The sequence below is a fragment of the Coregonus lavaretus genome, assembly GCF_964263955.1.
Source record: "Coregonus lavaretus genome assembly, chromosome: 16".
Lineage (NCBI taxonomy): Eukaryota > Metazoa > Chordata > Actinopteri > Salmoniformes > Salmonidae > Coregonus > Coregonus lavaretus.
Window position 1 is genome coordinate 31,167,988 of NC_140003.1, and position 17,313 is coordinate 31,185,300.

The following is a 17,313-nucleotide window of genomic DNA, read 5'->3' on the forward strand; positions in this document are numbered from 1 at the left end:
GAGTTTAGTATCCTATTATTCTCCTTTAGCTCTGGTTCCCAGCTGTACAGTTGGAACTACAGTGGGTCTAGAGTCAGTCACAGTGTTGAAGCCATCCCGCAGTGGTGGTCTCTTTGGGGCTCAGGGGTTGTGGTTTCGCTGGCTTCAGTGTTGTCTCCGGAGCTCTATGCAGTGACTTCAGTCTCTGGGGCAAGGCTTCAGTTGTTGTCTCTGGAGTTGTTTTAAACAATGGCTGTGGCTTCTGTATGCTCTCTAGAGCTCTCACTAACAGGGCCTTCTACTGATGCTTCTGTCCCTGGTCTCGTTGGCTGAGCCTGTGACTAATAGCTTATTCGTTCAGCTCCACCTGTTGATTGTGGTCCTCTGGGCTCAGCTAGCTAGTCTCTCTGTGACTGTGACTGTCCCGCTGCCCCTGTGGAGAACACACATGATTAAACATTCACAGAAACCAACACTCAGGTGAGTTGAATGTTACAAACCACTAACTTTTAAATGAGACTGAGAGACTGTTTTATAACCCCTTGTTTAGAAACACTGAAACGACTTAATGAGAAGCATTCAGCTGGTCCGTAATAGATAATGGAATTTCACCATGTACAATAAAACTCATTTTATTAAAGGCTACTCATACTGTTTGATTTGGCTAGCTCATTGGAATTTTATCACTGATGATATGTAACATGCAGTTGGAATATTGAACCCTAAAAAAGTGGTAAATGTGTAATTTAGTCACAAGCTTCATCAAATCATTTGCATGTAGCTCAGTTGGTAGAGGATGGTGCTTGTAATGTCAGGATAGTGAGATTGATTCCCAGGATCACCCATATGTAAAATGTATACACGCATGACTCTATGTCGCTTTGGATAAAAGCGTCTGCTAAATGGCATATATATATATATATATATATATATATATATATATATATATATATATATATATATATATATATATATTGTACCTCCTCATTTTATTTGACTACAGGACACAATTACATTAATATGCTACTGGATGAATACTGCACAGCAAGTTTGATTAAATTGAGATTCTTGGAAGGGCCTCTGAGGTGCAGATACTGTAGTTTAGATATTTAAGTGTTGGGAACCCAAGGGTAGATAAGCTTTGACTTTCACTAACTCTGTTTTCCCTTGTCCTCTCCTTCATCTTATATAACTTACTTTGGAAAACAACTTTTATTGTGATTTGAAGAATGCAGACAGGAGAGGGCTATGGATCTAGTGAACAATAAAACACACATTGCCACACCCACTATCTTTGTTTAAAATATAATAATATAATATGCCATTTAGCAGATGCTTTTATCCATAGCGACTTACAGTCATGCGTGCATACATTTTTAGGTATGGGTGGTCCCGGGGATCGAATCCACTACCCTGGCGTTACAAGCGCCATGCTCTACCAATTGAGCTACAGAGGACCACAACAAATGGCAGTAATATTAAAAGTCACAGCTAAGTTGATTGTGTCATAAAGCATAAAGTAATAAAACATTATTATCTGAAGAAGTGGAGGAGAGAGGGGGCGTTGTCGATACACAAAAAAAGGTGCTATCTAGAATCTAAAGTTCTTCAGCTATCCCCATAGTAGAACCCTTTGAAGAACCCTTTTTGGTTCCAGGTAGAATCCTTTCCTTTCTACATGGAACCAAAAAGGGTGCTCCTATGGGGAACCATTTGGAACCTTTTTTCAAAGAGTGTAGATAATGTGTTGAAGCTTCTGCCATATGGGATCAGAGTCCTGATATGATTCTACTGCTGCCAGTGGGTCACACACATACACACACAAACTCTGGACAGTGACAGACAGGAGGCCTGCAGGCTCCAGACATGTCTGATCCAAAATAGAATGAACACCTCAGAACTAAACACATGCCGTTGCTATTCTGCGTTATACATATAGGCCTAAATATCACAGGATTTCTCACATTTAATTTAGACTACTACAGTTCTCCTTTGCCTCATTCAGAGGGATTAAAGTTGACATCAATAGTATGATGTTTCACTTTCCACTCCACTTTCCAGTTTTTATTCATCTACCACCAATCTTGAAACAAAACCGTCACCATTATACTCTTTTTATACTCTATCAAAGCACAGCAGTTCCATTCCTCACTGGGACACTGGGAACAGAATGCTCTTTGTGTTTAATGATGGATTCTGTAAGGGAGGAGACACCCACACAATAGAACAACAGATGAACATGTTGTTGGCTACTGCTCACGTGAGTTCAAACTTTACTTTTCCATGCACGTACCACATATTATACAAAGCTACAAAATAAGAACCCCAACACTTCATTTTTCAAAGTGATTTACTCAACACATACACCCCTCCTCTTTCCTTCTTACCTGGACATACATATCCAGCCGGGTGCTGTCCACTGCTGCAGGAGGCGGGTAGCGGCTGGCAGTCTATGTTTGTGTGTTCTATGCAGACTCACAGACCCATGATACAAAGCATTTATCTGCCTCTCTATAGTTAAAAGGCTTGTCAATGATGCACGCCACAGCCCAGACCAGCTCTCTATCTGCTTGCTCTCTCTCGCTCTCTCTTTCCCTCTATCACCAGTGTCGCCTCTGCTTCCGTGTCCAAGTGGGGGCAGTGTATGGGTATGTGTGTGTTCTTATTGTCTTGTCAGGGAGGTGACAACCGTCTGTCAGTAATGTGACGCAGTGTGGCTCGGTATGGTGTAGCTCGACATCAGCTCTATCAGGGTTCAATGCAAACATAGTTCCTGCCCCAGGGGAAGAGGGAGGGCATCATCCCACTGCATGGTCCTCCTCCTCCTCACCAGTCAACATGGGGATCTGTCAACAACAACAAACAGGAAGATGTAAACAACAAAACACCATTGAAAATGTTTGATGACAGTGCAGTATTTAAAGAAGACAATTGCAGATAATGAAAGTATTATAAATGATCATGCCTTAGCTCTTACCATGGGACAACAGAGTGACACATAAGTACAGTACCTGCTGTACAGGAGATCCCATGTGGTGTGAGCTCGTCCAAATCTGCTGGTTGCTCTTGATCTGGTCAGTGATAGACAATCTGCCACTATATTCTTAGTCCCGTTCACTAAACTTGTGTCTACTGAGGCTATAGAAGACAGGCACACAAGGCTACATTCCCAATCTGGCTGTCATTCCTCCATACAGTAGCCTAGCAGTAGCCTTTCTAGCAGCCTAGAGCAGCCCATCCTGCCCTGTGTCAGTCTGTCTTATAGGATTATGTGTCCTGTGTATCTCTTCCAGAGGGAGATGCCATATGAATACTGAGGAGTTAATAGCCTTAGGGGAAGCAGAGTAATCCCCCATGCATTAGGGAGCTGTGCTGGGCCACAACTCAAGGAAAGGCTACGAACTATTGGGCCTCTGTCTGTAATGAGGTGTTTATTATCTGCTTCTAGGACAACAAATAGGACATTTATATTTGATTGATCATTGTAAGCACCAGATAAGGTCTAAAAATTTGACATTCTAATCAGTTTATTCATAGGCTACTGTTACAGTATATCTAAAAACAGCATAAGGCTTTCAAAAATAATCTGCTCATGTCATGTTAAACTAATAATTAGACTAGCCTACATGAGAGGGATGGGGATTATAGGCACACATGCAGGTTATCGCACGTTTACATGACATTACAAAAGTAAATCTGAGAGTCAGCACAAAAACATTCAGAAACATTTGATGGAAGGGAAGGTTATCATTTGGCGCGAGATGAGTATTTCGCGGCAGAACTGTTTCACTCACAAAGTGCTCGCGAGGGGTCGCCAAAAACAAGCAAGTCTGTCTCTCGGCCTACCTCTGCCTCAGGGAACGTTCCTTCTAAGCACTTGACAATTAGCTAGCTAGCTAAAATATTCACTTTCTAGTCTATGATAAAAAGAATAGTAGAAGTCCAAAGAGAGTTCACAAGTTTATTGTTGGAGTCCTTTTCGCAGCCAAAAGCTAAAGGTAAAGCCAGGCAAATGACAGCTAGCTTGCTAACGTTAGCTAGCTAGTTCACTCTTAAAGTTGACAGCTGTCTTTGATGTTGTTCTCTTTGGAAATGAATCAATTCTCCTTGCTAAATGATATTCCATTTGTAGTTTATCCTCGGGTCAATAGCGGCCGGACAGTTTTGTGGCGATGGCGGCAGTTACTAGGAAATTCACCATGACCCAGAAGTTCCACCGCCGACGGTCCCGCCGCCAGCCCTACCCGGTGAGAACCATCAAGACCCGGAGTCAGGGCATGGCCAGTGGCTGCTTCTTCGAGAGGCTGCCCGCAGAGGTCTTTGACATGGTCCTGGACAGACTCTCTGGTAGGTCTAACTAGCTAGCTGGTTTAAATACAATGAATGGAGGAAGGGAGAGGAGGGAAGGAAGGAAGGAAGGCTGGCTGGCCTGTCAATGTTCATCATTGATTGTCATTGACCTAATGACTCTTTCCAGTCATGTCTTCTACTAGGCTAGCTAGCTAACTTATGTGTCCATGTGTGTGTGATTTGACCCGCATGCCTCTGTGTGTTACAGTGCTTGAGATCAGTGTGTTCAGCATGGTGTCCAAGGCCATCAGTCGCTACATTGTGAATCACATCTCTACTCAGACCTGGAGGAACAGAATGATCCTACAGAAGCTCCACAACTGCTCCTCTCCCTCCTCTCCTCCTAAAGAGGACCCCGCCACCCTGGGACACTACAAAGGTCTGGGTAGGTAGTAGGTACAGCCTATAGGCAGGAATATGAAGTCAAACACAGCATTTTCATAATACACTCTAGGCTACCTCAAGATAACTGTCTATAAGTTATATTTAGTCATGTACAGTGAGGGAAAAAAGTATTTGATCCCCTGCTGATTTTGTACGTTTGCCCACTGACAAAGAAATGATCAGTCTATAATTTTATTGGTAGGTTTATTTGAACAGTGAGAGACAGAATAACAACAAAAAAATCCAGAAAAACGAATGTCAAAAATGTTATAAATTGATTTGCATTTTAATGCAAGAAATAAGTATTTGACCCCCTCTCAATCAGAAAGATTTCTGGCTCCCAGGTGTCTTTTATACAGGTAATGAGCTGAGATTAGGAGCACACTCTTAAAGGGAGTGCTCCTAATCTCAGTTTGTTACCTGTATAAAAGACACCTGTCCACAGAAGCAATCAATCAATCAGATTCCAAACTCTCCACCATGGCCAAGACCAAAGAGCTCTCCAAGGATGTCAGGGACAAGATTGTAGACCTACACAAGGCTGGAATGGGCTACAAAACCATCGGCAAGCAGCTTGGTGAGAAGGTGATAACAGTTGGTGCGATTATTTGCAAATGGAAGAAACACAAAATAACTGTCAATCTCCCTCGGCCTGGGGCTCCATGCAAGATCTTACCTCGTGGAGTTGCAATGATCATGAGAACGGTGAGGAATGAGCCCAGAACTACACGGGAGGATCTTGTCAATGATCTCAAGGCAGCTGGGACCATAGTCACCAAGAAAACAATTGGTAACACACTATGCCGTGAAGGACTGAAATCCTGCAGCGCCCGCAAGGTCCCCCTGCTCAAGAAAGCACATATACAGGGCCGTCTGAAGTTTGCCAATGAACATCTGAATGATTCAGAGGAGAACTGGGTGAAAGTGTTGTGGTCAGATGAGACCAAAATCGAGCTCTTTGGCATCAGCTCAACTCGCCGTGTTTGGAGGAGGAGGAATGCTGCCTATGACCCCGCGAACTCCATCCTCACCGTCAAACATGGAGGTGGAAACATTATGCTTTGGGGGTGTTTTTCTGCTAAGGGGACAGGACAACTTCATCGCATCAAAGGGACGATGGACGGGGCCATGTACCGTCAAATCTTGGGTGAGAACCTCCTTCCCTCAGCCAGGGCATTGAAAATGGGTCGTGGATGGGTATTCCAGCATGACAATGACCCAAAACACACAGCCAAGGCAACAAAGGAGTGGCTGAAGAAGAGGCACATTAAAGACCTGGAGTGGCCTAGCCAGTCTCCAGACCTTAATCCCATAGAAAATCTGTGGAGGGAGCTGAAGGTTTGAGTTGCCAAACGTCAGCCTCGAAACCTTAATGACTTGGAGAAGATCTGCAAAGAGGAGTGGAACAAAATCCCTCCTGAGATGTGTGCAAACCTGGTGGCCAACTACAAGAAACGTCTGACCTCTGTGATTGCCAACAAGGGTTTTGCCACCAAGTACTAAGTCATGTTTTGCAGAGGGGTCAAATACAATTTATAACACTTTTGACATGCGTTTTTCTGGATTTTGTTGTTGTTATTCTGTCTGTCACTGTTCAAATAAACCTACCATTAAAATGATAGACTGATCATGTCTTTGTCAGTGGGCAAACGTACAAAATCAGCAGGGGATCAAAAACTTTTTTCCCTTACTGTAAGTGTTATGTCAAACTTTATTCATTCAGGATTGAGAAACAGATGTAGTCAGGGTGTCACCTTCTTGTTGTTTGTTTCTGCTCGTTGTCTCAGGGTTGTTGTTCAAGAGGTGTACCCTGTTGCTACCTACAAAGGACAGGTTGAAGTTTATATATAGCAAGTTCTCCCAGGTAAGACAGAGAGGTGAGGGAGATAGATAAGGTTATGGAAATGAATGATAAGGATATTTACCAACGTTGCTAAGCTACTGTAGTAAAGCATGAGTTGTTACACATTTCAATAACAAAAAAAAGACAAAAGAACCAGTTAATCATTATAAAACAGATTGTGAAATTCTATGCTGAACAAAAATATAAACGCAACAATTTCAAAGATTTTACGGAGTTACAGTTCATATGAGGAAATCAGTCAATTGAAATAAATTCATTAGGCCCTAATCTATTGCTGGGCCTTGGAGGTCATAGGCCCACCCACTTGGCAGCCAGGCCCACCCACTGGGGAGCCAGGCCCAGCCAATTAGAATGAGTTTTTCCCCATTACAGACAGAAATACTCCTCACATTTTAAAGTAGGCGTTTATTGTCCCCAGCACAAGGTGCACCTGTGTAATGATCATGCTGTTTAATCAGCTTCTTGATATGCCACACCTGTCAGGTGGAGGGATTATCTTGGCTAAGGAGAAATGCTCACTAACAGGGATGTAAACAAATTTGTGCACAACATTTGAGAGAAATACGCTTTTTGTTGTGTATGAAAAATGTCAGGGATTTTTTATTTCAGCTCATGAAACATGGGACCAACACTTTACATGTTGCGTGTATATTTTTGTTCAGTGTAGTAAGGCCTACATACTGTAGATCAGGGCTCCAACCCTGTTCCTAGAGAGCTATTCTCCTGTAGGTTTTCAGTTGTGACTAACCTGATTCAGCTAATCAACCAGCAAATTATTAGAATTAGGTGTGCTAGATTATGGTTGGAGTAAAATCCTACAGGACGGTAGCTCTCCAGTAACAGGGTTGGAGAGCCCTGAGCATAGACTTTCAAAGACCACCAGTCTCTCCCTGCCTCTCAGGTCCCGTGCTTCATGATGGAGCAGTGCACTGCCTCAACAGGCTGCCCTTTCTTCTCCAGTTACGGAGTTTTCCTGCAGGTGAGACCCTAAAGTAGTTTCAAAAGACAAATACCTATGAAACACACAAGACAAAACAAGGTAAAACAAGGATATGTAACAGATCATTGCTGTTTGACTGACAGACGTTGATTGCGGGCTGGGATGAGCTGGAGTGTCACCGGGTCTTCAACTTCCTGTGCGACTTCACAAACCTTCCCCGCAAGATCGAGTTGGTCGTCACCGGAAAGCCAGGTGAGTGTCTGTCCCTAATTCAGATAGAGAGGGTGTGAGGAGAAAAGAGAGAGAGTATAATGTTTACCATCTGTGTCTAGGAGCGTGTCAGCGGTTGGAGCTGCAGATCCGTGGGTTCTGTCGCCAGGTTCTGTTGGAGCCATGGAGCAGCCGTAGAGACACTCTGTTCTGGCTCACCAGGATCCTCCAGTCCTGGCCCATGGTCTCACAGGCCAGGCTACTGTTCATACTCTACGGACCACGGCTGCCTGATGGTTAGTATGCAGTGTGGTTGTGTGTGTGTACATCCTCCAACCCTGGCCCATGGTAGAGTGTATGAAGATAATGTGTTTGTATGTGTGTGTGTATTAACAGTCTGTATTATTTTGTCCAGGTTCTCTGGGCTGGCAGGAGCAGCTGGGTGCAGGAGTAGCCCAGTGTTCTCTGTGGGACCTGGCCAAAGCTGTGATCCTGCTCCACAGTGACCTGGAGGCTAGAGACTGGACCACTGACACTGTACTGGCCATACTGGAGGAACTCACAGGTAGACACACTTTAACCTTTTACTGTAGTGGGTTAAATCACGGTCACACAGAGTGATTCTTGGTAGTCTTAAACAAATCTACTTTGAAACAAAAGTATACACCTCACACACATGGGCTTAAGAAAAAGAAGACCCCTGTACCATGTCAGATATAGAGTTGAAATGTATTACATTTTGAGTTTGCATCCCAATATTACACTTTATATACATCACAGAATATTGAAATATAACAAAACTGTTTGACATAGAAACACCGGATTTTCATATTTAAAAAAATTAATAGTATTTATTAATTATGAAATTATGAAAAATATTAATAACATTCCACCCATGAGGCGAAAGAGGGCGCTTTTTGTAATTGACTGCAGGAAAGGGCTACCATACCTTAACACAAACACATGCACACACTCACGCACACACATACACACACCTTTATTCAGGTGCACACAGCATCTTCGTTGTGCTCATCATAGCTCTTTGGTCTCCCCAGTGCTCCCCCAGGTGTGGCATGTAGAGAGTGTGGCCAGGCTGTTGATCCTGTGTGGGAACAGTCTGTGTTACAGCATTCTGGCTAGCAAGGCTCTCAACGGACGCCTCTTTGAGATCTCACGACTCCTTGTCTACCTCATACTGGTCAGTACACATCTGTGTGTGTGAGAAGGATGGATATTATGAACTGGTGTGTGTGTGTTATAGGAATGCATACCACGGGTATGACAAAACTTGTATATTTACTGCTCTAATTACGTTGGTAACCAGTTTATAATAGCAATAAGGCACCTCGGGGGTTTGTGGTATATGGCCAATATACCACGGCTAAGGGCTGTATCTAGGCACTCCGTGTTGTGTCGTCCCTAAGAACAGCCCTTAGCCGTGGTATATTGACCATATACCACACCCCCTCATGCCTTATTGCTTAAGTATCATATGTGTGTATATTGTAGGTGTGTGAGAAGGACGGCTACTGTATGAACTGGTCGGTGAGGATGGTGCAGCAGGTGTGCCAGGTGTTCTTGTCGCCGTCGGACAGGTGGTCGTTCATCCAGAGCATTGAGAACATGTTCTCAGAGGTTACCATGGAGATGTACGAGGTTGTCATGGCAGGTGAGGACAGGGCAGGTGGTTCACTATGTTTGGTCCCAGGTAGTCATATGGCCTTTGTCTGTACTGTCAGTAATCTTCCTCTCTCTCTCCCTCTCTCTCTCAGGTAACCGTCATGAGGACATGGAGACCTTCCAGAGCCTCCTGAATGCCAGCGCTCACTTCCACACTGAGATAGTCTACATGTTCCTCAAGAAGGATTGAGGAAAGAGAAAAGAAAGGACGTGAGGGGCTGGAGAGATAAAAGGAAGAGTGAGGGGATAAGAGATAGAAGAAAAGGAGAGAGTAGGGACACTGTCAGGGAAATGATAATCTCAAGGGTTGAGTTTGAGCTGATAGAGGGATATAAAGAGTGAAGGTTGTCCAAGACGATAGGGAAAATGAAGGGTTCTTTCTCCCTTTGTCAACAGTATTCACATCATTACACTTTTATACTTTTGTTATACAGCTTATTTATACGTTTGTAAATTAACTGCTTTAAAATCTTGGTATCCTGTAAAGGAGTATTTATTTAATTAGATTTATAGATTTATTAACATAAGTTTGCAACTATTTATTAGCATTTCATAAAAGTGTTCAACTTGTACAGTATAAGGGTTATGATGCATTGATTGTACTTGATGCTTCTGTGTTGATGGAAGCTGAAACTCATGTTTTTGCATAAATTATTAAAATAGCCTTTGCAGTCTGCAGTGTTGATTCACTATTATCTCCACTTACTATGTAAGACCAATAAACATAAAGATCCAGCAAATAGAAAGATAACTTGTCACCCCCTTTGATGAAAAGGACAAGACTACAAATCAAGCAAATACCAAGCCTTTTTATTGTTTTCATTAAAACATCCCAATATATATAAATATATTTAGCACTGACTGGTGTAATATGTCTGAAAAATATTCACAGCACATTAAATGGCATAAAAAAACAAGCATTAAGTACAGCTCAGAAATGTAGAGGGTAACATTTTTACAACAGAATACATTAATCATATCTTTCCACATTCAGACAGCACAGTTATACATCACGTGCTGTAACTTTGAATAACACTGAAACAATCTCGGAGGGTGGTCTCTATCAACACTGCAACAAGCTGTTCAGCAACACTTCACATCAACACTTTACAACAGTATCATACAGTAGGCATTATGACAGAGTAACAAATAGAAAGGGGAAACAAGTGATTCCCTTGCACCGTATAAATACTGACATCAGATAACCAATGACACGCCCGGTTGGAGGAGCCATGCTGTAGTCACTGAGGCTCCTCTCTCTTCTCGCCGTCACGATCCTTCATCAAGCATTTCATCCATTTTATTTAATCAAGTCTTCATTGTTTTGATATGATCTGTTTATAAAGATATGGACATTTCATGAGATTAAAGTTACAACAAACAGCCTGAACAATAAGACCTGAAGTTCCACAAAACACCTAGAACAGTACGGCACTAGAGTTAAGAATAGGGGAGTTTAATCATCGTTACCCATACGTCAACATTATACCTGTTAGAATCACATAATTACAGTGTTTTAGACTAAATACAGTCTCCCCTGTTCCTAAGTCATCAACAACATCCATCTGTACTTCACCAAGTCCACCACAGTGACATAAACTAATGTGAGTTCACCATGATACTTACTGTGCAATTTGCTCTATGGGTAAGTTGGAACAAAACAGAACAATTCAATATTGGTGCCAAAATTACCTTAGAAAAAAGTAATCTACACACACACACAGTACTGTACCTTGTAGCCAGTCCACCCCCTCCTGTAGGCCCTCTCCTTTTACAGCATTACTGGCACTAAAACGGAGGGACAGAAGCTAGTAACCTATCCCAATATCACTGTGTATGTATCTGTACCTACTTGTGTGTGTGTGTGTGTGTGTAGGATAAAGTTGTGTCCTACCAGATGTGCCAGGGTTTGTCCTTGATGTTCTCCAGACAGAGCAGCTGAGAGACTTTGACTAAAGACATGGCTTCTCTCAGGTCACTCTTATTAGCAAAGAACAGCACTGGCAACCTCCTACTGCGGATGTCTGGAAGGAGCAGGAATCAGGAGAACGGGTGAAGAAACTGTTGGCTCTCTGTCTGTCTGTCTCCCCCCCCCCCCTCTCTTCATTTCTCTCTGTCTCTCTCTCTCATTCTCTGACCTTGGTGATTGAGAAGAGTATCCAGTTCCTCTTTGGCAACGACCATTCGTAACTTATCTCCGCTATCGATGACAAATATGATGGCGTGACTCTCTCTGTGGACACCACAACAGAAAATTATGTAATCAACAAGAAACTGGATAAACAACAGTGAATCTGATCTCTACATCACTAATAACTATTAGTTGGAGATAGGGTTAGGGTAAAACTGCTCTACAGGCAATACTTGGTTACTCAAAGATCAGAGGTAAGGCACCACTGGCAAAACATTTACTATCATATAATGCAGTTCTAGATAAACATTGCCGGTGTAAAGTCTTACTTGTAGTAATGTTCCCATAGGTTTCTGTATCTGCTCTGACCAGACATGTCAAAAACTGTGAAGGACAAACTTTGTAGAGACACAACATACATGTTACGCATGAACATACACAATGGAGTAAGTATAAAATAATATAATTCTTATTACTTTCATCTGGTTCACTAAGTTAAACAACGTTTACATAAGAAGTAAATTACTACCTTGAACTCTTGAATTTTTCGATGTTGAAGCCAATAGTTGGGACAATGTCTTGTGTCTGGGTCTGTAATACACACACACAGAGACACACACACACACACAAAATAACAAACACAGACAAAAAAACAGTAACTTAACTGTGTCAAAATAAATGGTAAAATAGGGTGAAATAGGCTGTACTGACCTTTACCTGACTAACATGTTTCCAGTCGTCTGAGAGTGGGCCAAATAAGCTTTGCTGAAAACAAGCAATCAGTGGATGATTGCAGTGCAATCGATGCGATGACACTCACAGCTTTTATATATAAGCAAAATCTCTAAGACTCAGCTAACTCTCAAGATATAGAACTCTGTATCTTTCCACAAACAGCTTTCCACTGACAGGCCCGCGCGCGGGCTACAGTAGGCCATCACCTCAACAAGTTACAATTTAGAGCGCAATCAAATACATCAGTCAATGGCCTAGAGTAGGCCTATATTATAGTTGGGCCATGTCAGTGGACTTACATTAGTGGGTTTGAGTTGGTTGATGATGGTAGTTTTCCCGCTGTTGTCGAGTCCCAAACACAATACGTTCACTTCTTTCTTCTTCAGTCCCAGCCATCCCGAAAGTTTATCTAACAGGCCCATGTGTCCCACTTAAAACATCCGATCCTAAGGTTAAAATGTATTCGGTACAGGCTACCTACACCCTCGAGATATCGTCGACAGTTTCTACCATTTCTCGCCGCAATTTAATCTAACATATTAAAATAAAATGTTGCAGTGGATATGAGGACAAGGTAACGGCAGCAGGTTGGCTTCCTGGCTTGGAATAAGCCTATTAGAGTGAATTAATGCCCTTGAACCTCCTCGTGACTTGCCTCGCAATATGGGGTGATTCTGAGATGGACATGAGATAATGTTAATTTCATGCTCATTACATACCTACAGGAGCCATAGTACAGTCATGCGTTGTTAAAAATTATTGACAGTGCACTGTAAAAGGCCTAAACTTGGTGCTTTTGGAATTGTTTTTAATTTTGTCCAATTTATAATTGTGGTAAGTATGAGCCTTTACACGCAAAAAGACGAGTTTATTTAATATTAATAAATTAACAAACATGACAATAGCAGAACTTGTCTTTTCCCCTTTGCTTCATCCATAGTTGATAAATTACTCACAGGCAGTAAACAACATGTTGGAAATCCTGACATCGCCTCAGCTCTAATAATGCACGGTCCAACAGCGCCATCGGCTGGCCAGTATTAACAAGTTCACCTGAAATATATTCTTTAAACACTTGGGGACACTGGTGGTACATTGTAAGAGGCCATTTAAAGCGGACATTTATTTGCAAATAAAGTTGAACAGTTCTGGTGGTTAGAAGTTGTCTTTTTATTACTGACTGTTTCATTGTATGTAAGGCGTGTTCTGATGGGAGGCTTTGTTTAATGGAACTGTTATATTAGATGATGCCTCCCTCGGTACTGTTCCATTAAACTATGACTCCCCATGAGAAGAGTATCTGGTTGAACATGGCTTTATTTCAAATAAAATAAAATCAAATCTTATTTGTCACATACACGTGTTTAGCAGATGTTATTGCGGGTGTAGAGAAATGCTTGTGCTTCTAGCTCCGACAGTGCAGTAATATCTAACAAGTAATATCTAACAATTTCACAACATATACCCAATACACACACATCTAGTAAGGAATGGAATTTAAGAATATATACATTTTTATTTTTTTATTTTTCATTTCACCTTTATTTAACCAGGTAAGCCAGTTGAGAACAAGTTCTCATTTACAACTGCGACCTGGCCAAGATAAAGCAAAGCAGTGCGATAAAAACAACACAGAGTTACATATGGGGTAAAAAAAACATAAAGTCAAAAATACAACAGAAAATATATATACAGTGTGTGCAAATGTAGCAAGTTATGGAGGTAAGGCAATAAATAGGCTATAGTGCAAAATAATTACAATAGTATTAACACTGGAATGCTAGATGTGCAAGAGATTATGTGCAAATAGAGATACTGGGGTGCAAAAGAGCAAAATAAATAACAATATAGGGATGAGGTAGTTGGGTGGGCTAATTTCAGATGGGCTGTGTACAGGTGCAGTGATCGGTAAGGTGCTCTGACAACTGATGCTTAAAGTTAGTGAGGGAGATAAGAGTCTCCAGCTTCAGAGATTTTTGCAATTCGTTCCAGTCATTGGCAGCAGAGAACTGGAAGGAATGGCGGCCAAAGGAGGTGTTGGCTTTGGGAATGACCAGTGAGATATACCTGCTGGAGCGCAGACTACGGGTGGGTGCTGCTATGGTGACCAATGAGCTAAGATAAGGCAGGGATTTGCCTAGCAGTGATTTATAGATGGCCTGGAGCCAGTGGGTTTGACGACGGACATGTAGTGAGGACCAGCCAACAAGAGCGTACAGGTCACAGTGGTGGGTAGTGTATGGGGCTTTGGAGACAAAACGGATGGCACTGTGATAGACTACATCCAATTTGCTGAGTAGAGTGTTGGAGGCTATTTTGTAAATGACGTCGCCGAAGTCAAGGATCGGTAGAATAGTCAGTTTTACGAGGGCATGTTTGGCAGCATGAGTGAAGGAGGCTTTGTTGCGAAATAGGAAGCCGATTCTAGATTTAACTTTGGATTGGAGATTCTTTATGTGAGTCTGGAAGGAGAGTTTACAGTCTAACCAGGCACCTAGGTATTTGTAGTTGTCCACATACTCTAGGTCAGACCCGTCGAGAGTGGTGATTCTAGTCGGGTGGGCGGGTGCCAGCAGCGTTCGATTGAAAAGCATGCATTTAGTTTTACTAGTGTTTAAGAGCAGTTGGAGGCTACTGAAGGAGTGTTGTATGGCATTGAAGCTTGTTTGGAGGTTTGTTAACACAGTGTCCAATGAAGGGCCAGATGTATACAAAATGGTGTCGTCTGCGTAGAGGTGGATCTGAGAGTCACCAGCAGCAAGAGCGACATCATTGATATACACGGAGAAAAGTGTCGGCCCAAGAATTGAACCCTGTGGCACCCCCATAGAGACTGCCATAGGTCCAGACAACAGGCCCTCCGATTTGACACACTGAACTCTATCTGAGAAGTAGTTGGTGAACCAGGCGAGGCAGTCATTTGAGAAACCAAGGCTATTTAGTCTGCCAATAAGAATGCGGTGGTTGACAGAGTCGAAAGCCTTGGCCAGGTCGATGAAGACGGCTGCACAGTACTGTCTATTATCAATCGCGGTTATAATATCGTTTAGGACCTTGAGCGTGGCTGAAGTGCACCCATGACCAGCTCGGAAACCGGATTGCATAGCGGAGAAGGTACGGTGGTATTCGAAATGGTCGGTGATCTGTTTGTTAACTTGGCTTTCAAATACTTTCGAAAGGCAGGGCAGGATGGATATAGGTCTGTAGCAGTTTGGATCTAGAGTGTCACCCCCTTTGAAGAGGGGGATGACCGCGGCAGCTTTCCAATCTCTGGGGATCTCAGACGTTATGAAAGAGAGGTTGAACAGACTAGTAATAGGGGTTGCGACAATTTCGGCGGCTAGTTTTAGAAAGAAAGGGTCCAGATTGTCTAGCCCAGCTGATTTGTAGGGGTCCAGATTTTGCAGCTCTTTCAGAACATCAGCTGTCTGGAATTTGTGTGAAGGAGAAGCGGGGGGGGGCATGGGCAAGCTGCAGAGGAGGATGCAGAGTTGGTGGCCGGGGTAGTGGTAGCCAGATGGAAAGCATGGCCAGCCGTAGCAAAATGCTTGTTGAAATTCTCGATTATTGTAGATTTATCGGTGGTGATAGTGTTTCCTAGCCTCAGTGCAGTGGGCAACTGGGAGGAAGTGCTCTTATTCTCCATGGACTTTACAGTGTCCCAAAACTTTTTGGAGTTAGTGCTACAGGATGCAAATTTCTGTTTGAAAAAGTTAGCCTTTGCTTTCCTGACTGCTTGTGTATATTGGTTCCTAACTTCCCTGAAAAGTTGCATATCGCGGGGGCTATTTGATGCTAATGCAGTACGCCACAGGATGTTTTTGTGCTGGTCAAGGGCAGTCAAGTCTGAGGAGAACCAGGGGCTATATCGGTTCTTAGTTCTGTATTTTTTGAATGGGGCATGTTTATTTAAGATTGAGCGGAAATTACTTTTAAGGAACAACCAGGCATCCTCTACTGACGGAATGAGATCTATATCCATCCAGGATACCTGGGCCAGGTCAATTAGGAAGGCCTGCTCGCTAAAGTGTTTTAGGGAGCGTTTGACAGTGATGAGGGGTGGTCGTTTGACCACGGACCCGTTACGGACGCAGGCAATAAGGCAGTGATCGCTGAGATCCTGGTTGAAGACAGCTGAGGTGTATTTAGAGGGTATGTTAGTCAGGATGATATCTATGAGGGTACCCATGTTTACGGATTTAGGGTTGTACCTGGTAGGTTCGCTGATAATTTGCGTGAGATTGAGGGCATCTAGTTTGGATTGTAGGATGGCCGGGGTATTAAGCATATCCCAATTTAGGTCACCAAGCAGTACGAACTCTGAGGATAAATGGGGGGCAATCAATTCACATATGGTGTCCAGGGCACAGCTGGGGGCTGAGGGGGGTCTGTAGCAAGCGGCAACAGTGAGAGACTTATTTCTGGAAAGGTGGATTTTTAGAAGTAGAAGCTCAAACTGTTTGGGCACAGACCTGGATAGTATGATAGATCTCTACAGTAGATTGCAACTCCACCCCCTTTGGCAGTTCTATCTAGACGGAAAATGTTATAGTTGGGGATGGAAATTTCAGAATTTTTGGTGGCCTTCCTGAGCCAGGATTCAGACACTGCTAGAACATCAGGGTTGGCGGAGTGTGCTAACGCAGTGAATAACTCAAACTTAGGAAGTAGACTTCTGATATTTACGTGCAAGAAACCAAGACTTTTGCGATTACAGAAGTCAGCAAATGATAGCGCCTGGGGAGTAGGAGTGATACTGAGGGCTGCAGGGCCTGGGTTAGCCTCTACATCACCAGAGGAACAGAGGAGGACTAGAATAAGGATACGGCTAAAGGCTTTAAGAACTGGTCTTCTAGTGCGTTGGGTACATAGAATAAAGGGGGCAGATTTCCGGGTGTTGTAGAAAAGATTCAGGGCATTATGTACAGACAAGGATATGGAAGGATATGAGTAAAGTGGAGGTAAACCTAAGCGTTGGGTAACAATGAAAGAGATAGCATCACTGGAGGCACCAATTGAGTCGGTCTCCGCGTGTATGGG

General features: G+C 42.9%; 3 protein-coding genes across 3 annotated transcripts in view; 1 reads left to right on the plus strand and 2 right to left on the minus strand.

Moving 5' to 3' along the window:
• The window catches only part of LOC311143910 (high-affinity choline transporter 1-like), a gene marked incomplete at both ends in the record, with an annotated part of 505,918 nt that overhangs the window by 10,986 nt on the left and 477,619 nt on the right, over positions 1-17,313 (minus strand). The window lies entirely within an intron of this gene.
• LOC311143587 (F-box only protein 47-like) lies at positions 4,152-9,597 on the plus strand (the record flags this gene model as incomplete). Its single annotated transcript, XM_084179438.1, has 10 exons — positions 4,152-4,326; positions 4,538-4,714; positions 6,501-6,577; positions 7,479-7,556; positions 7,661-7,769; positions 7,850-8,023; positions 8,143-8,292; positions 8,783-8,925; positions 9,237-9,396; positions 9,500-9,597. 10 exons carry the CDS (start codon positions 4,152-4,154, stop codon positions 9,595-9,597), a joined length of 1,341 nt encoding a protein of 446 aa, XP_084035564.1.
• On the minus strand, positions 10,716-12,695 carry LOC311143789 (ADP-ribosylation factor-like protein 6; the record flags this gene model as incomplete). Its single annotated transcript, XM_084179671.1, has 8 exons — positions 10,716-10,741; positions 11,140-11,195; positions 11,302-11,431; positions 11,546-11,640; positions 11,868-11,936; positions 12,068-12,129; positions 12,256-12,303; positions 12,573-12,695. 8 exons carry the CDS (start codon positions 12,693-12,695, stop codon positions 10,716-10,718), a joined length of 609 nt encoding a protein of 202 aa, XP_084035797.1.